Raw genomic sequence first — 20,551 nt, forward strand, 5'->3', positions numbered from 1 at the left:
ATTATTAATCAGACCCCTGAAACCATGGTCATGGGTAGTTTCCCCATTAAATAAGTACAACTACAGCCTATGTTACTATTAAATAAAAATAATTCAAAGGAGATTTTTTTTTAGTGGATAGGTATTCTTAAAGCTATTCCTAAAAGTAAAATACTAGGTTAAAGTGTATATTTTCTGTAAGAGGCCAGAATTAACATGGACACTATCATCGAGCAGCGAGATTTTTTTAAATACATTTATTAACCAATGTTAACACATTAAATGACTCTATATATTGCTAGTCAGAGCAGCTTACAAAATGCCAGAATGCATCATAGAACTGGACAGCCACAATGAATAATTACAATGTGCATAGTGGCTAAGCTCAACACTTTAATATAGCTTTATGATTTGCAGAAAAATTAATTTTTAAATCATGATTCCTAAAACAATCAATTGTAATTTTACCTAAAACTTATACAAAACCAGGCCACAATTTTTTCATTTTTTTTTTTAAACACACAGTTTTCACGCTGTAGTAACTTGGAAATGTGCAACCGTGTCAACAGAGACAAAAAAGCCAAAGTAACACGAATCTTACTTTCATGCAGCTATCAGTTAAATATTACATATTCTGGAATGATTTTACACCAAAAATATTTCCACAATAACTTGCTTTCATAGGGGTGGATCGAAGTTTTGGAACTCGTAAAGTAATCGAACAAGATTAATTTTTAGTTGTGATGTGTTTTACCGTCACAACACAGAGGCGACCAACGTTCATTACACAGTTATCAGGCAATAACAGCTTGTGGTAATTCAAGTTACCAACTAGTTACTATTGTTTCCAATCAACTTACCATATAGTTTTTTTCAACATATTGGGCATTAATTGGCAGTATCAAATCAATTAACTTGTATCACCACTGTAAGTAAAAAAGATCAGGATTTCAATGGCAGTTCACAGAAGACTTAGTTATACTTTAATCTTTACACTGACCCTGACAAATCCTAAAGAAAACTTTTTTGAAAGGCTTTCCTCCTGATTCTTCCGCTTCCATCGTTCCATCATGTAATTGCTTTCAATAAATATCAAAGATCTAAATAAATATTTACAAATTATTCCTCTAACTTCTCAAAAAATAGCTAGGATGATTAATGGGCATTTGACTCAGTCTAAGACCAACCTTTAAAAGAAACTAAAATGGTGAGACACTTTAAAAGAAAAGCTGTTTAAGTAAGCTTTACACCTATTTAAAAAATTGTCTCTGAATATGGATGCAATTCATATAACTATATATAAAACAAAACAAAAAAAAAATCATTTTTCAACTATCGATCCATTCCTATTGGTAATGCTTCTTAATCCAGACATTCCGCAAAATACAGACTTTTTACAAATCACGGCATCTTTAGTACAAGAAAATTAACATGCATTATTCTTCATTCTGAGTACAGTGATGGAGCTCATTAATAGGCAATGACCCATTACTACAAACATAACGGCTTCTGTGAAACTTAAGTGCTATTTTTCCTTTTATTATTAAGTTGCAATGGAATAGGTGACACCGGATAATAGGTTGTCAAATGACCTTGGGTTGGGGGGCTTGGAGGGAGGGGGGAAGCATTAAAGATATTTTTATGCCTCATCTATAATTCCATGTATGAATAAAGGTAGTTTTTTTTGGCTTTTCTTTTTCTTGTTACAGCACTCATGTTAGGACAAGGATGAAATGTGCAAACTTTAAAATTTAAATATTCATTTTTCTCTAAGATCCAGCTCAGCAAAAATTACCCCAATCCCCTGTGATTTGAAACTACAAGATCAAAGCTAATATTTTGTTATAAAAGTTATATATTGAAAAGAAATAATGAAAAAAACACAATAGGGAAACATTTAAGAAAAAATAGGCAGGACTAGCACCTGCTGTGTCAACCCTGTTCCCTAAATTCAATCATATACCCACTGGTATAACCAATAGATAATGCCTTTAAACAGTAAAATTAAGCTGAACAAAACCAGCTCGCCAAGGTTAGGAAATAAATGTTACATCAAGGTAGTATGCTTTTTTTTCTGAAACAGTTCTATAGTTCTTACATTCAGATCTAACTTTTAAGTGTTCCTCTCATTAAGCTCATGTTGTTTTTCTTTTTAAATCTGTTGCTTTTAAAGATTAAAATCTCTGTAAAACCTAAAAATGTTTTAAAATGCAACAAATCCTCTATTTAAAATTATTTAAAGTAACCTGCTCCCACTGGTGTTAAATTCAGTAGACTGACAAAATTTTGGAGGAGCATTAAACAGAAGGTTGAAACTACTGTGCAAAATTTCTTTACGAAAATTGTTTAAAGGCTGGTGCAAAATGGGAAGCAAATTCTAAACAATTTTGGCTTCTTGGAAACAAAAACCGCTGTGTCTGAGAATAGCAATCATCGGGGTGGTTTTCTAGGGGAGGACTAAATCTTTCATCTTTTTCTGCGACAGGTACGTTTGTGTTCAGCATGCCAGTGTTCCTGCTGACACTTGATGGAACAGTAGGAAGTATTCCAGCAGCAGTGGTACATAGCCTCCTCTTCACAGTTGTAGCACTGCAGAGAGAACAAACGGTACGGGATTACTATCACTCGTAGGATCAACCCTGACAAATACACATTGTTTCTCACCTGCTCATTTGTTTTCTGTCACTTGCTTGCCTCAGTACAGACTGTGGAGTATTCCTCTTTTAGTTAGGCAGGTGGCAGCTAAATGCAGGGGGAATTTTTCACCCCTGCTAGGTAAGGACTGCTCTTTCTTTCAGCAGATCCCCTGAGGAAGACTTCCATAGCTGCAAAGTAACAGGGTTAGCCTAGGCTCACACCTCATCGCCTGAATATACAGAGCTTAATTTTCCCAAAAAGTTTTAGGTAACTAAATGAAGTGATCTCATTTTCAATGGTGCTTAGCACCCAGCAGCTCCTATTGAGAACTGTGGAGACTCCATCACACCCACCTCTCAAGAACAATGTGAATGGGTGCTGAGCAGCTCTGAAAATCTGGCCACTTGGTTATGTCTACATTAGCACTTTTGTTGGTATAATTTATGTTGCTCAAGGCTGTGAAAAAACACCCCTCTGAGCGAAATAAGTTACACTGACAGAAGCGCCAGTGCGGACAGCGCTATGTCAGCGGGGGATGCTCTCCTGCCGACATATTAAACCACCACCAACAAGCGGCAGTACCTATGTCGATGGGAGAGCTCTTTCCCATCGGCATAGGTCGGCTACATGAGCGATCTTACCGTGGTACAGCTGTTCGATACCAATGTAGCTGTGCCGCTATAAGCTTGCTAGTGTAGACATGGCCTAAGATTCCTTAATAGGAACTGGGGTCTTTTGCAAATCTTGCAGCTAGTATCTGAAGTCTGGGGGGGTGGGGGGTGGGAGGGGAGAGTCTCTTCTGGATGGGCATCAACAGTTATGTCACAAATCACAAATTAGAAGGAAAAAGTGATTTGTTTGTCTATTTTTTGGTTGCAACCAATGGAGACTCTCAGGTTCTGAATAGAGGGCCCAGGACTAGAAGCCGGAGCCTAATTCTAGAATAGGGGAGATGACTGAGATGGAGACTGAAACTGGGAAAAGTGAAATCCCCATTAACTTTCACACTCCAGGCAGGTGGTTATAATGAGCAGATATTGAGGTGCGATAGACAGCATTTATTATGACAAAACCACCATTATAAGGATCTTAAGGCTGAATTCTGCATCAGCCACATTGACCCTGTAGAACTACATAATGAAGTGCCGTGATCACCACCGGTCTGCTGTTCCGTTCCTCAGCTGAGGCTTCTTTCCCCTCCTCTGCTCAGGCTGAAGGACTTTCTTTATATGAAAAGGGAATTTCTGCTACTCAACACAGTGATAATGAATTCGCTTTACACAGCAATAACTTCCAGAGGCTCAAGTTTTCCTGCCTAGGCCCTTCAAGAAGGATGAACAGGGCTTCAGAATTCAAAGGATTCGGTTCTGAAAGCTGAATATTTAGAATCTTGTGCCTTCAATTGCTTTCTACCTGAGTGTCAGGGCAGTGCTGCTTGTACTATTTTGTTCTAGTGCAACAGAGGTGTTGGATAACAGGAAAATAACTAGGCTGACAAGGAGACTGGGACAGATCTGTTAACAAGTCACAGTTGCTAGATTTTTATATTGCCCCCATCATTATAGCATCTGAGCACTTCAAAAGCATTAAATTTTATCCTCGCAGTATCCCGGTACGATAGGGAAGTACTATTAATAGGGGAGCTGTAGGTGCTCAGTAACTTTGAAAATCAGGCCCTGGAAGTCCCAAGTTGGGGACTCCCCCAAAATGTGAGGGAACGTTTGAAAATCTAGACTGAGATGTCTATTGTAATGACAGAGAGCGGGAGGAGGAATACAGTGCATTCTCTGCACATGCAGCCACCAAGTCAAAGAATCAGGATTTAACTTTGCATGAAACTTCCTATCTTCTTTTATGTTACAATATGGTTACAATATTTTTTAATGAGACGAAGGAAACAAACCCAATTGTTTTGAAGAACTACAGCTTATTAAAAGACAGACAGAAGAAAAAAAATTTATATTGGCTAAGCCAAAAGCCAATAACCATCACCAATAAAGGAACTGCCCAAGCTGCAAGTGGAATCCCTTCCCTTTTCTTTTTATAACTCAGCTATAGAGAGTTTATCTGTAACAGCATTTTCAATTGAATATCCTCTGGAGATCCACATTCCTGGATTTCATAAAGCTGGCTGTCCAGGAGTCTCTAGGAGCCATTAGGAACAGCAGCTGAAAGGGAACATGGAACAGACGCATGTCTCTACATTACACAGAGCATGGGAGTCAGCCAAAGATCAGGTTCACATTTGCTAGCTAGGAGACATCAATAAAGCTAAAATGGAGGGGGACAACTCAGATCCATATATGGAGAACCTGCTGCTCCTCTTACATATGTCTTCCATAAGTCTCAGACATAAAGCTCCTATATCATCCTACGTGCAGATACCTAGAACAGAGGGAGCAAACTGCCAGCTTTAACTCTGAATCGGACTTTTCTAGATTATCCCACTGCATAATCTTATGACTGTTAACCTTGTCCTCCACCCCCTCCTATTGTTATCCATATTTTGCATCTTGTATTAGAGAGAAATTCTCTAATAGTGTAAACGAGTGAAAGTCCACTGAGTTGTGCTGATTTACCCCACCAGAAAATCCAACCCATTAACAAGACTGTAAGCTCTTTGGGGCTGGGACCATGTCTCCCTGTGTGTTTGTAGAGCACTTAGCACAATGAGCCCTGATCTTAATTGTGGTCTCTATGTGTAACTGAAATATAAATGTGTAATTAATAATAAAAGCTTTCCCTGGCTTCAGGCTATACATCACAAGAACATTAATAAGCAAAGCCACTAAAACTCATTTGGTATATGCTGATTATATGAGATTTCAGTAAGAAGGTATCATTACTATAATAGCAGCACGCAGCAGTAGTATTGCACTTAAGCGTCTGTTGTTATTACCACTGGAGAAAAAATCATTTTCAGGGGTTGCATATTTGGACCATTTCCAATGGTATGAGGCTGAACATTGGCAGCCAGATTTATCAGGCTATATAAAAATTTTTTCTAAATATGTGAGACAGGACTTGCCTGTAGGAATTATTCACTAAAGGTAGCATTTGACGGACCTACTCCCGGGTCCCTAGATTTGTGTGCGACTGTCAAGAGTACTCTCTGGCACCAGAAAGGATAATGTGTAACTGCCTCACTTGGAGGTGGTGTGTTGCACATGTCTGTGAGATACAATGGAATGGGTACCAGTGTATTAATTAGCACTTCCTTTTGAATAAAGTTATCAAACATGACAAACAAATCAGAATAAACTAGAATGATTCCAAGTTCTAATAGGGACAGCCGGAGTGCAAATGTGCATCTATCATAAATTCTACCCATGGGGGACACTTATACAGCTAAATAATTATCTGGGCTCTCAAGGATACATAACCATTAGAGACTAAATCACACTCCATCAATAGATAAAAGCACTATACTGGTAGAACGATAGATAATTCTATGGGAGCTGTGTTGTTTGAAATATTTGATTCCTCTTTAAAACCACCAACAATCTTTGATAATTAGGAAGGGATCTACTGTCCCTACTTGACGTTTTCCTTCTCTCTTCTAAGGGATATAGTTTTCTTTTTATTGACTATCTTCAAACTACAAGAACAATAGACAGAACTAGTGATTTAAACAAACAACCATTGTCAGTAGAAAGAAAAAAAATCATTGATACTGGCTTGACATAGAGCTGGACACGTGAGAGGAGGAGGAAGGAAGTGATGGCTGAGTGCTGGCATCCATTAAGTCTCCAAGATGAGAGTGCCACCTTGTGGTGAGGCAGTGAAAAGTCTCAGCCCTATATATTTGGCAAGATCTATGCAGGAGAGGTGTGTAGTAGATCTAAGGCCAAACATCCTTTATTTTATAGACTTATCAAAATCCTAATGCCACATTTTAAACATTACATCTAGTCCACCTTTTGTCTGACGTTTAGCTGCATGCTCTCTCTCTCTCTCTCTCTCTCTCTCTCTAAATAGTCCATGTGTTAGAGTAGACCTTCTGTTCCTAATGACAATAACAAATTTTCCATCTATATCCTATTAGACATCTGCAGCACTACATGTTATTAATTATTTGTAATGCATTAGTAGCCAAAATTTGCTGGGTGGTGTACTGACATATAGAAAGACATACTTCCAGCCCCAAGAAGCTTACAAACTAGAATGACAAAAGACAAAGCGTGGGGAAATGGGATACATGGGTGAGCTAGGTGCCCAGTTCCAGTTCATTTATTTAAGTGTAAATATATCCACTTTTTGCATATGCTGCTAAAGGTTCAAGTTTTTAGGAGTGAAGGAGGGATGGGTGAAAGCCTGAGGAATATATTTTGGACAGTCATTCCATGTATTCGGGGTACCATAGAAGGAGGTGTTGAGACATTTGTGAGAGAAGGGAACAAAAATTTGCATCATTGGCAGATGAATACAAATGGAGACAAGTTAGCTATACTTACTTATACTTATAGCTATCCTATACAAGTGGCTGCTTCATGCAGGGCTTGGAAAGCAAGACAATAAGTCTGAATTTAATGCATACATAGCATAATGGGGAGGTAGTGAAGTGGCTCAAAGGGACATGATTGTAGCCATAGAAAAAAAGGATTATTTTGGCAGCAACATTTTGATGGGCTGGAGAGGCTGGGGTTAGTTTCACATAGGCCTAAGAGGAGGAGACAGCAGAACTCAAAGTGGGAGATAACCAGAGTTTGGAGTAGAGATTTGGCAGTTAGGGTGGCAAGGAAAAGTAGAGGGAGAATGTGAAGGAAGAGGACTAGGATGACCCCAATGTTGATAGCTCAGGGAGAAAAGAGTGGTTAATGGTAATGGAGAAAACACATTCATGCTCCCTGCTGCCTGTACAACACATTTTCAGTTATTCACTGGTAATAAATCCTGACACTTACCCACTGCTTCTTCTTGGTCTGGGAAATCAGCTGCTTGTGCTGACCTGCTAGTTTCTTAATTTCTTCTACAAACTCTTCTTTGCACTTCTCCTTTACCTGCTTACACTTTCTGTCCATCTCTCCTTGCATGTTGGCTACAGCTTTATTTACAGCCTGCCTTTTGTCCTCCTCCATCTCTGTACGCAGCTGGCATAAGGGAAGCAAGTCAATAAAGAAAGTCAGTGCGTATTTGTATTCTTTGGTTACCTCCAAATACCATTACCATAGTAGATGGAGGTCAAACAAAGCAGAATTTTCATTCTTGGAAAATGTAGACGCTTGCACTGCTTAAAAACAAATAAAAAACGGACCCCAGCAATTTAGCATACAATACATAGGTCACAACCAAAACTTTACAGTAGTTCTACACTGCAAGGCAACTCTGTAAAAGCAGCATCATAGAATTCCATGTGTATTGTGTCAATGACTTTAGATCAGATGTGCTCAGTTTACAAGGGAATTCTTTTTATTATTTTGTACAAATTTACAATAAGAGCAGACTGGACAAAACCCATGCAGAGAAACTTCACCAAGTATGAACAAACCACAATAGGTGGAAGAGTTCAAAGGGTAACACTTAAAGCTTCAATCTGACCCCAACTGTTTAATGCTCAAGATGGAATAACTGACAAAAGAATTATTTACTCAGTTTCACTTAAAGAGCTGATCAGAAACATCTGTATAATCCCACCGCATGGAATTGCACAGGTGAAGACTGAAGGCATAATTTAGAGTCAAATGAGCTGGAAAAGTGCTACTGGGGTCAATTATAATGAATGAATGAAGACAGCTTGATTTTCAGATAGCAGGTTGCATTTGCGGCGATAGAAGCTAGAAAAAAACAACTATACTGAATAAACTAAGGACATTTGATATGGACTCTCTGAAATACAATAACCAATGCTGTTTTTACACAGCGTCTTTTGAAAGTTGCACTTTAAAAACTGATTTTCCCAAGAACGGATGACAGAAGACAACAATCTCCTCCCTCCCCAAACCACGTGTGTACAGTTTGGGTTACTTGCGGTGAGGGCTACCTTTTCCACTGCTTCTCGTACAACTCTCTCGGTCTCTCTCTTGTGATCAGCCTTCATCCTGTCTTTGAAGTCATTAAAGATTTTGGTGTATTTGTCATGGCACATGTTCTGACACACTCCATCATTATTGGTCTGGGTGCTCCGATGCAGCATTTTTGGAGAAGAGGCACTTAACTTCTTGGTCTGTGTTGAGACTGAAACCTTTTCAATGGGCTGAGGCATTGTGGGAATTTCCTGGCTTGAACTTACTGCTTCAGTTTCAGGCTCTGGCTCCTACAGAGAAAGAGCAGAATTTCTAACCCTTATGTTCAGGACAGAACATAACTCTTAACATCCAGAAAGAAGGATTAAAATACACTGAAGCTGGCAAAGTTTGGTGTACGTTAACATCCCCCTGTACTAGCCAAGACCCTGTTCCTGGAGGCTGCTCGGTGTAATGGAGGGCTGGAAGCGTTAGTCCGAGGCCAAAGCTCCAAAGGACATGATGAATCTCAGTATGTCATCCTTGCCATGCCCCTTTCTCAGTCAACACTGCCCATTTGGGGGTTAAACTGCAGCCACACAAGCCCCTTAGTGAAGGGGTGGCTGCATCCTCTCTTCACTAACACCCTTTCAGAGGGGTCCTAGATGTGGTCCCTTAAACCTGAGTTTATCCTGGTGGACCTTGGGCTAAATTGGGCCCAATAGGCTACTTTGCTATTTTATAAGATTTTGCTTACCTCACACGGCTACTGAGAGGATTAACTAATTGTTTCAAAAACACTTTGAAAATGAGAGGCTAATCAGATGCCAAGTGTTACTAATAGTAACAGAACTAGACACAGATGACCATGAAAGCATTGTGCAGTTACATAATTATCCAGGGAAGAAATCGCAGTTACTGTAGAACTGAACTTAGCTTAAAGTTTGTAACAGAATAATACTAGTGGTCCATGCTTTTTAAAATAGATATAATAATATTACCATATTACTCCCTCACTCCCACCCCCCAACCCAGGAACTTGAAGTGTTTAAAATCACACAAAAGAAAACCTGTTTGTTTCCTCTAAGAAAAGATTTTTTTAAAATTTTGATAACCACTTAATGCAGAATGGATAATTAACATATTCCCTGCAATGTCAAACCATCACTTATCACAATGTCTACCGCTTGGGCTATGCTTTGTGGTTGCCTAAATGACAAGTACAGAAATTATACCCATTAAAAGGTAGATCATGTATTCCCTTTTGCTACCAAGTGCTATTTAATATGTCAGCCTGATTAATTTCTTGGGGCTGCCCTTATCTGGTCGCCAATCCAGAGGCTTACATTAGGTCAAAAGTGAATATTTACACAATTTACAGCATTCACTTGACCGAAAATACTGTAAAACTGCAAAACAGTCTATATTATAACCTCAGTGAGTAGGCACTGTTCTGAATCTGCTCTCAAAACATGCACTAGAGCCTTAACTCAACCCTTTTCTGGGGTTGCTTTTATTGACCCAAAAGGAACACTAATACAACATGAAGTTTGGCTCAAGTCTTCTCCCTAAACTAAAGGGAAGGATAAACAAAAATAGATCTGCAACTAGGGTTCTTGATTTCAAGAGGGCAAACTTAAAAAAATTAAGGGAATTAGTTAGGGAAGTAGACCGGACTGAAGAACTCAAGGATTCAAATATGGAAGAGACTTGGAATTAGTTTCAGCCAAAGTTGCAGAAATTATCTGAAGCCGGTATCTCAGCAAGGGGAAAAAATTCATAGAGAAGGTTGCAGACCAACCTGGATGAGCAAGCATCTCAAACAAATTATTGAGAGAAAACAGAAAGTCTACAAGGAATGGAAGATGGGATAGATCAGCAAGGAGAGCTACCTCTTGGAGTCCAGAAAGTGTATGGGAAAAGTAAGAACTACCAAAAGCCAAGCAGACTTTGACATTGAAAAGGAAATTAATACCAATAGTAAAACGTTCCACAGCCATATAAATAAAAAGAAAACAAGAAAAGAAGAAGTGGGACCGTTAAGCACTGAGGATGAGGTGGAAATTTAAGATAATCTAGGCATGGCCCAACACCTAAGCGTATACTTTGCCTCAGTTTTTAATAAGGAGCTTAGGGACAGGAGCAGGAGTGCTACTGGAAACGAAGATATGGTAGTAGAAATTACCACATCAGAGATGGATGGCAAAGTCAAACAGCTTAATGGGACTAAATTGGGGGGCCTGGATAATCTCCACCCAAGAACATTAAAGGAACTGGCACATGAAATTGCAAGCCCAATAGCAAGGATGTTTAATGAATCTGTAGACTCGGGGGTCATACCCTACGGCTAGAGCATTGCTACCTTACGGCTGGAGCAGTAAAAGTTGTTTTATCCAGCACTTCGCCAACTGGAAAGCTCTATAAACCGGCATTTCTGATCTTCACTGAAATTCCGGTTTATAGTCCAGTTAGGTGGGGCAGTCAGGGAGTTGGGGCATGAGAGGGGGTGCGGAGTGCAGGCTCTGGGAGGGAGTTTGGGTGTGGGAGGAGGCTTGGGGTGCAGGATAAGGTACAGGATGCCGGATCCGGGGGACGCTCATGTTGGGAGGCTCCCCATAAGTGGTGAACTTTCTCAGCTGCTCCTAGGTGGAGAGCAGCAGGTGGCTCTGCGTGCTGCCTCTGCCCGCAGCTCCCATTGGCTGTGGTTCCCAGCCAATGGGAGCTGCAGAGCCAGCACTTGGGGCGGGGCAAGAGCAGCGCACAGAGCTGCCTGCCATGCCTCTGCCTAGGAGCACACTCCCTCCCAGAGCCCGCACTCTGCACCCCCTGCCGAGCCCCAACCCCCAGCCCGACAACCCCTCCCACACCCTCTCTCTTAGTTAACTGGCATTTTTCACTTACCAGCACCCCCCATTCCGCCAACATGCTGGATAAAACAGCTTTTACTGTAGTACCTATTTTTAAGATGGGAGAAAAAAAGTGATCCGAGAAACTACAGGCCTGTTAGTTTGACCTCAATTGTACGCAAGGTCGTAAAACAAATTTTGAAAAAGAAAGTAGTTAAGGACATGCAGGTAAATGGTAATTGGATAAAATACAACATGGTTTTACAAAATATAGATCATGCCAGACCAACCTGATCTCTTTCTTTGAGAAGATAACTGATTTTTTAGACAAAGGAAATGCAGTAGACCTAATCTACCTGAATTTCAATAAGGCATTTGACACAGTTCCACATGGGAAATTTAGTTAAACTGGAGAAGATGGAGATTAATAAGAGAACTGAAAGGTGGATAAGCAACTGGCTAAAGTGGAGTCTACAATGGGTTATCCTGAAAGGTGAACTGTCAGTTCTACTACTTACCAATTCCTCAGTAACTAGCAGAACTCCTGAGGGATTGGTCTTGGGACTGATCTTATTTAACAGTTTTATTAATGACTTTGGCACAAAAAGTGGGAGTGTACTAATAACATTTGTGGATGACACAAAGTTGGGTTATATTGCCAATACGCAGGAAGACTGGAATACCATACAACAAGATCTGGACGACTGTGAAAACTGGAGTAACAGAAATGGGATGAAATTTAATAGTTCAATAGCAAAGTCATGCACTCAGGAACTATAAGCCGGACTTATTAGTTGGAAGTGATAGAGGAGAAAAAAGACCTGGGTGTATTGGTTGATCACAGGATGACTGAGCTGCCAATGTGATGTGACCATGAAAAAGGCTAATGTAATCTTAGGATGCATCAGGTGAGGTATTTCCAGTAGAGATAGGTAAGTATTAGTACCATTATACAAGTCACTGATGAGACCTGCTCTGGAATACCGTGTACAGTTCTGGTCTCCTATGTATAAGAAAGATGTTTTCAAACTGGAACAGGTGCAAAGAAGGACTACAAGGATGATCAGAAGAATGGAAAACCTTCCTTATGAGAAGAGACCCAAAGAGCTTGGCTTGTTTAGCTTAACCAAACAAAGGCTGAGGGGAGATATGATTGCTCTCTATAAATACATCAGAAGGATAAATACCAGGGAGGGAGAGGAGTTATTTAAGTTAAGTGCCAATGTTGGCACAAGAACAAATGGATAAAAACTGGCCATCAACAAGTTTAGGCTTGAAATTAGATGAAGGTTTCTGACCGTCAGGGGAGTGAAGTTCTGGACCAGCCTTCCAAGGCGAACGGTGGGGGGAGAGGTAGGGGAGGAAGGGGGAGAACCTAACTAGCTTCAAGACTGAGCTTGATATGTTTATGGAGGGGGAGGCATGATGTAACTGCCTACAAGGGCATGTAGCTGATCTGTGACTTCTAGTAGTAAATATCTCCAACGGCCGGTGATGGGACACTAGATGGGGAGGGCTCTGAGTTACTACAGAGAATGCTTTCCTAGGTGTCTGGCGGGTTAGTCTTGCCCAAATACTCAGGGTCCAACAGTTTGCCATATTTGGGGTCAAGAAGAAATTTCCCTCAGGTCAGATTGGCAGAGACGCTGGGTTTTTGGTTTTTTTTTTTTTACTTCCTCTGCAGCCTGGGGCATGGGGCACTTGCAGGCTTAAACTAGTCTAAATGGTGGATTCTCTGTAACTTGAAGTCTTTAGATCACAATTTGAGGACTTCAGTAACTCAGCCAGAGGTTATGGTTTTATTACAGGAGTAGGTGGGTGAGGTTCTGTGGCCTGCAATGTGCAGGAGGTCAGACTTGATGATCATGATGGTCCCTTCTGGTCTTAAAGCCTATGAGTCTAAACTTGGTTGCTTCTAACGTCCCTAAATGAGGATTACTCAGTTACCATGCTGGTCCCTCTCTCTTTAGGGAGTCACTTCCACCTCCCTGTGACAATGTACCCCATAAGGCTTTATGGGGGGTGTGTGCTTATATGCATGTATGACATAACTGGAATATGTTTTGTGCTGCCTGTGCCATGTAACATATCTCTGTAAAGGTTATGGTCTACTATATCTATTCATCCTATTTGTACATATATATCATTTTCTACTTGAGGTTAAGAATATGGGCTGTATACTTGTTTGGTTTCTAAGTAAGCTTTGTGAGGCATTTAGTCAGTTTCTTTAGGAAGGAATTTGCAAGGTTAAGTACCTAATCAGGAAGCACTTGGGGAACAATGCATCTTGGAATGCTCCAATCCACATAAGAAGTCTTCCTGGAGACATGCAAGATACCATGTGGAAAATGGCTTCAGCCTGTAAAGACTGAGTCATGCAGGGACATGTGACTTGCCCAGGTGACTCCAGAATTCCATCTTGGAACTGGACTTTGCATAGGAGTAGGTAGGGAGTCTCCATCCACAAGAGAAAGTCTATTTAAACCCGTGGGAGACCCCTCCATTTTGTCTTCAGCTGGCTAAAGAAGGAGCCTCTCCACCCCCCAGAATACTGGAAGGAAACTGGAACAAAGGACAGTAACTACAGGGGGTGTGAGTGATTGCTGGACCCAGGCTAAAAGGAGGTTAGCCTGTAAAAGCGAGCATTCTGGAACTGGTGAGGATCTTATCTGTATTCAGTGTTTGATTAGACATAGATTTGCGCATTTTATTTTATTTTGCTTGGTGACTTACTGTGTTCTGTCTGTTACTACTTGGAACCACTTAAATCCTACTTTCTGTATTTAATAAAATCACTTTTTTCCTTATTAATTAACTCAGAGTTGATTAATTGTATTAATACCTGGGGGAGCAAACAACTGTGCATATTTCTCTATCAGTGTTATAGAGAGCGAACAATTTATGAGTTTACCCTGTATAAGCTTTATACAGGGTAAAACGGATTTAATTGGGTTTAGACCCCATTGGGAGTTGGGCATTTGAGTGCTAACGACAAGCACACTTCTGTGAGCTGTTTTCAGGTAAACCTGCAGCTTTGGCGCAAGTAATTCAGACCTTGGGTCTGTGTTGGAGCAGACAGGAGTGTGTGGCTCAGCAAGACAGGGTGCTGGAGTCCTGAGCTGGCAGGGAAAACAGGGATAGAAGTAGTCTTGGCACATCAGCTGGCAGCTCCCAAGGGGGTTTCTGTGATCCAACCCGTCACACTCCCCATATCTGGGTGGGGTAACAAGCCACCTGTCTCAGTAAAGATATTTGAACTTTCTTAAACCTTTACCAGTAGGATCAACACCTGCTCATAGGATGGGGTGTTTCAGACAAACTATGCCAGGCTGTTAAAAACCTCTCCAAGTACAGCCATAATACTTCCTAGTTTACCAACCCCTGTGTAGGAGATCACTGGCCCCCTTTTGGGTTTGGATATTATTACGGATTATTATTGTATTCCTGTAGTTCCTAGGAGAGATCTTTTTAAGGAGACATCTATTTGACATCTAATGTCCTCACATCAAGTATAGGACATACTTTGCCTCATATTTCAGCAATAATCATACAAAGAATTGTACACTGTGATACTCATGCATGTTTTAGGACTTTGTATAATTTTGCACTATGAATAAAACTTGAGGGCACTGGCCTAAACTTTGCCCTGTATTTTTCACATAGTTCTAGAGTAACTCCTCACTTAATGTCGTCCTGGTTCACATTGTTTCGTTGTTACATTGCTGATCAATTAGGGAACGTGCTCGTTTAAAGTTGTGAAATGCTCCCTTATAACGCTGTTTGGCAGCCGCCAGCTTTGTCCACTGCTTGCAGGAAGAATAGCCTGTTGGAGCTAGCTGGTGGGGACTTCGAACCAGGGAGGGCCGACAGCCCCCATCAGCTCCCCGCTCCCCTAATTCCTTGTGTGGCAGCCGCCCAGCAGGCTAGCAATTGCGGGCAGTTCAGCTGTCCCTCCCTCCAGTGCCGTGTGCTGCTCCTGCCCTCTGCCTTGGAGCTGCTCCCGGGAGCCTCCTACTTGCTGTGTGGTGGGGGGAGGGTGGGAAAAGGGGTGCTAAAGTCAGAGCAGGTGGGGGACATGACAAGGCTCAGGACGGTGGGAGCTTGCTAGCAGCAGCTGCTGTCTCAACTTGGTGATCTACTTAAAAAGCAATGTACTTAGAGTGGGGTCAGCATACTTAAAGGGGCAATGCGCATCTCTTTCACACACACGGTGTGTGTCTCTGTCTCTCTCTGCCATGCTGTCTCCCCTCCCTCCATTCGTGCTGCCTTATGGAGTGTGAGGCTACATTAACAACAATGTGTTAACCCTTGAGGGCTCAGCCGAGTGCTAGTTCATCATTTACCAGTTAGGCATTCCCTGGGAAATATCCCATTCTCTTTCACCCTCTGACTTCACCACCTCAACAAAGCTTCACAATCATAATTGCTATGTACAGTATTAAATTGTTTGTTTAAAACTTATATTGTGTGTGTGTATATATATAAATTATAGTCTTTTGTCTGGCGAAAAAAATTTCCCTAGAACCATTTACATTAATTCTTATAAAAGAAGAACAGGAGTACTAGTGGCACCTTAGAGACTAACAAATTTATTAGAGCATAAGCTGCTCTAATAAATTTGTTAGTCTCTAAGGTGCCACTAGTACTCCTGTTCTTCTTTTTGCGGATACAGACTAACACGGCTGCTACTCTGAAACCTGTCATTAATTCTTATGGGGAAATTGGATTTGCTTAACATTTTTTCGCTTAAAGTTGCATTTTTCAGGAACATAACTACAACGTTAAGCGAGGAGTTACTGTACATTATTTCCTTAAAATGTAGGTGGTCATGGTAATATCCTGCCTTGTTCATTCTAATGATACATTTTAAATATTGCATCAATATATATTTATACAGTTTTTAAATATTATATAAATCATATACAAGAACATCTAACCTTTCTGCCAGTTATGACCACGTTTTTTTTTAAACAATTCTGCAACACAAAAAGCACAACAAAAATGAGCAAGAACAAGTTTTCCATTTCTCAGTGTTGGGCCTGGGTCTCCTCTCACTTAAACTGGTATACAATCAGGAGTAGCTAAATTTAAGTCTGTGGTGTAACATCCATGTAGGGTCGGCATAAGTGAAAGGACAACCAGGCCCATGAGTTCAAATGTCATAAGCACAAGATCTGGGCACATTCAAAGAAAGAAGTAAATCAGTATGCCTAAGCTACAACCTGTGACTGCCCTCCTTTTTCATTTGGAGTTGAGGCCCACTGACACTACATGTCCCAGAATACAATGTTCCAGCTGGTGCCACCTAAACCAGAATGAAGCATTGTATGCTGTAACCTATAGTTTCTGTGATTCTTCTCCCCACATTAAAGCAAAAGTTGCTCTCTATTCAGTTGTGCCCTTTAGATTCAACCTGCAGGCTCCTATCAAGTGGACAAAATTTGGCGACCCACACAATTATAGGGAGAGATGGAAGTGATCTGTATATTGAGGTTGCCTAACACCTTTCAATATAAAAATATCCTTGGAATCTTCCTTGAGAAACTCTAACATCTTCATTGTTTACAATGGACATTTGAAATTTGACTGGGAGACAGTCTCTAGGCTTGAGAAGTGTCTTCTCTTTGTCCCAAGAAATTCTGTTCAGTTTAGCTGAATTGTAGACTGTTAGAAATCACCATTTTCTTTCTCCCACTTGCATTTCCACAGGATTACTTTGGCAGGCTGCCAAAATAATAATTGAATGCCCCAATATACTAATGAGCTGGATCCAAACTGCTGCCAAAGCCTTAGCAGCAGGAGCGACAGCAGCATATACTGCCCTGGGACCTGCTGGGACCTGTAGGGAAACGGCAGAAACAGAGGATGCCTCCCCATACATACCTAGCACATGGCCCCAGTGATCCATCCCCCACTCTGGAAGCACCACATGGGGCAGGAGCACCTTCATCTCCCAAGGATGGAGAGATAGCCAGGCCAGACTCCATTGGACCATCCCCTGACCCCAGTAACCCATCCCTATTCTGGGACAACAGCTTTCTGCTTCTGCCAACTAATGTAGTTAGTTCTGTAACTCAAGTACTCGTAGCAGTCTGTGCTGAAGTGTCAGGGTTTGAACCCTGGTGATGAGGTAAGTTGGGGTGTTTTTACAGTCATACATAACAGTTTTTTTAAATCTATTTCCTTCTTTCAAAAAAAGAACAACTGCGAAGTCACATAAAAAACTACATTAAAGGAACATTATTAAGAATGCAAATTAGGAAATGCCAAATTTATGGCTGCCAGGGCCACTTCCTTCTTGTGCGTGTCTATTAGGATAATCTTTAACTACATGATCACATACTTTATTTTTTATCTGCCTCCTTCAGTGCATAGTTTGGATGTACAAACAGGTAGAATTAAGGTTCTACGGGCAACCATAAAACGGGCATTTCCTAACTTTTGAGTCCTTGACTTGGCAACCAAAATAATGTTCTTCTAACAGTTTAAAAAAAATTTAATATATTATTAAAATTAAACCTAGTTTGCCGTTCCTAAAGAAACTGTTATCAGTGGTATGTTGATTTACTAGCGATGGAGATTTTAAACTGTAATAATACCATCTGACTATTACTATTGGCTAAAATTGTGGTGAGAAGCTCTTACACAGATACCATGGTGATGAGTGCCAATACAAAACCTTAAGATAAACAGATCTCATTATAGTCTTCAGCAGAGGTCGCCCTGCTGACACTCACACTTTTAATGATAGTAGCATAAAACAAGTAAAATGTGACAGAAAATAAGGGATGTCTATCATAATTCTGAAAGTGTTTTTCTTTTGGCTGTTTTGCTTAACTGACAGACATACCACGTGAGGGTACTTACTTCCTTTTTGGGTTCCACACTTTGATTACGTCGTCCTTTCTTTGCTCTGGGTTCCTGAGTAACCTTCAGCTGTCAACATTATTAAAAAAATGTTGAATAATTCCAAATGCTGGGAAACACTAGTTCTCAGCTGCCAACATAAATACCATTCTTTGTAAAATGCATGAGATACCCAGAGTGTGAAAGGCAGCATACAAAGCCAAATACAATTCCAAAATGAGGAGTATGTACAGTCAGATATATTTTCTGAATTAGTGATAATGACCTCATAACTAATGATCTGTGGAGTGAGTAGAATCTGTGTGTGCGCGTGTGCGTGTGTATATGTTACTAATTCTCTAATAAATAACGATTATTTATTTCATTTACACTATTTATGCAATTTGTCATTGGTATGCTCAGGCAAACGGGTTCTGCATTCTGGAACAAGACTCTAATCCTGTATCAGGATTCACTGGAGTGATAAAAGATTTTTGTTTTTTTGTTTTTAGGAAAACAAACATTTTTCTGCTTGTTTTTGTACGTTAGAAATTCAGGTCCTTTCTAGGCTGGAAAATGCTCTGATTTTGTACCGTGTCATTAAACTTTGGAATGTAGGTCAAGAATTTAGCAAGATTCAAACAGGAATGAGGGGGGATTTGATTTGATTTGATAACTGCTTTCAACTACCTGAAAGGGGGTTCTAAAGAGGATGGATCTAGACTGTTGTCAGTGGTACAGATGACAAAACAAAGAGTAATGATCTCAAGTTGCAGTGGGGGAGGTTTAGGTTGGATATTAGGAAAAACTTTTTCACTAGGAGGGTGGTGAAGCACTGGAATGGGTTATCTAGGGAGGTGGTGGAATCTCTTTCCTTAGAGATTTTTAAGGTCAGGCTTGACAAAGCCCTGGCTGGGATGATTTAGTTGGGAATTGGTCCTGCTTTGAGCAGGGGGTTGGACTAGATGACCCCCTGAGGTCCCTTCCAACTCTGATATTCTATGATTCTATGAATTGTACATTTATACCTATAACAAGACTATTCAGAGTTATAATTAATCTCTAGTAATTACAGGCCAGGATGTAGGTAGTATTTAGTATCACATTCTTTCACCTTCCTCTGGAGCATCTGATACCATCAATGTCAAGGACAGGACACTGGAGAAGATGGACTTTGGGTCTGCTCCAGTATGGCAATGTCTATGTTCCTATGTCTGGAGAACTACTGAAATGGTGACATCACAAGGGTCAACAGAATGAAAGCTGAGCAGGTGTGGAGAGAAGAGATTTTCAGTAGGACAATTTAAACTCTTTGTTTTAATTAACACTTATTTAACTTTAAGGACCTTTGCTCATTCAATCAATGTGTTGAGAGTTCCCAATAAATATCCCTGAGACTTCCCAGAGGTCATCCAGCAAAACCTGGGAAAATGATAACTTTATATTCCTGGTATTTCTAAAGTATTAAAAAAAAAAAAAAAGTAACCTGCCTTCTAGTCTCATCATAAAGAAGTAAACAGTGCACAACTTAAAACTAACTTTTAAAAATTCCATTGCAGGTCACCTTTCCATCATTTAATAAATTATAGTAGTTAAGTACTCACCTGCTCATTGCTGGTGGAAGAGATACTGGATTCTGCCTCCTCCTCACCTTTATCTTCATTCTTAGACTTCCAGAATCTCCCATCACGAAGGAAACGCTGGTGCAGTTCCAGTTCATCACATGCTTTTTTCCAGCCCATGCTGCGCTTCACATGCAACCGATGGATATTAACTGTGATATCTTGAATGTTTTCTGAAGGGATCCAGGCCCTTTTAAAGACAATTTAAAGACACAATCAGAAAGCTGAAGGGGAAGAGTGTGTTAATATACATTTAAAAAAAGATTTAGAGTGAGATATTCCAATGAATTTAGTGTTGGGCTAACTGTGCTTCTTCACACAGGTAGCTCAATGCTCAGTTCTTCTGAAACTCCCCACCTTCAATTCCCACGGCGGTGCTGTATTGGCAGCCCTGGAGACAGAGTCTACGTTTTAAATCTGTATTTAGGCAACTAACTCAAAGTGGCCAGTTTTTCAGAGGTTGAGCATCAGTAGGACATGGAGAGACCACGACTACGTGTGCACTTTCTATTCCAATTCAGTCCTTAGTCTCTTTGTTGAAACTGTCAAGATGAGTGCCAAATTCATACCTCTTGTGTTGGTTTTTGTGATCTATCTATCTATCTGCAATTGAATCAAGAGCACCAGATCCTTTTGTATAAATCACTAAACAGCCATCGGACAGTAATTACTTTTTGTC

General features: G+C 40.5%; 1 protein-coding gene across 9 annotated transcripts in view; it reads right to left on the reverse strand.

Annotated features, from left to right (window-relative positions):
- Positions 1-208: 208 nt before the first annotated feature.
- ZMYND11 (zinc finger MYND-type containing 11) overlaps positions 209-20,551 on the reverse strand; it is a 163,362-nt gene continuing 143,019 nt past the window's right edge. For 6 of the 9 annotated variants that reach the window (XM_054021052.1, XM_054021047.1, XM_054021050.1 and 3 more), the window contains 6 exons: positions 19,855-20,062; positions 18,272-18,340; positions 16,342-16,380; positions 8,597-8,869; positions 7,521-7,706; positions 209-2,568 (listed from right to left, as the gene is read on the reverse strand). In XM_054021052.1, the coding sequence (XP_053877027.1) occupies positions 2,446-2,568; positions 7,521-7,706; positions 8,597-8,869; positions 16,342-16,380; positions 18,272-18,340; positions 19,855-20,062 (898 nt within the window). In that variant the 3' untranslated portion in view covers positions 209-2,445. The remainder of the gene's footprint in view (positions 2,569-7,520; positions 7,707-8,596; positions 8,870-16,341; positions 16,381-18,271; positions 18,341-19,854; positions 20,063-20,551) is intronic. The other 3 variants (XM_054021053.1, XM_054021051.1, XM_054021055.1) reach the window with 1 other exon arrangement.

Source organism: Malaclemys terrapin, chromosome 2 (assembly GCF_027887155.1).
Source record: "Malaclemys terrapin pileata isolate rMalTer1 chromosome 2, rMalTer1.hap1, whole genome shotgun sequence".
Classification (NCBI taxonomy): domain Eukaryota; kingdom Metazoa; phylum Chordata; order Testudines; family Emydidae; genus Malaclemys; species Malaclemys terrapin.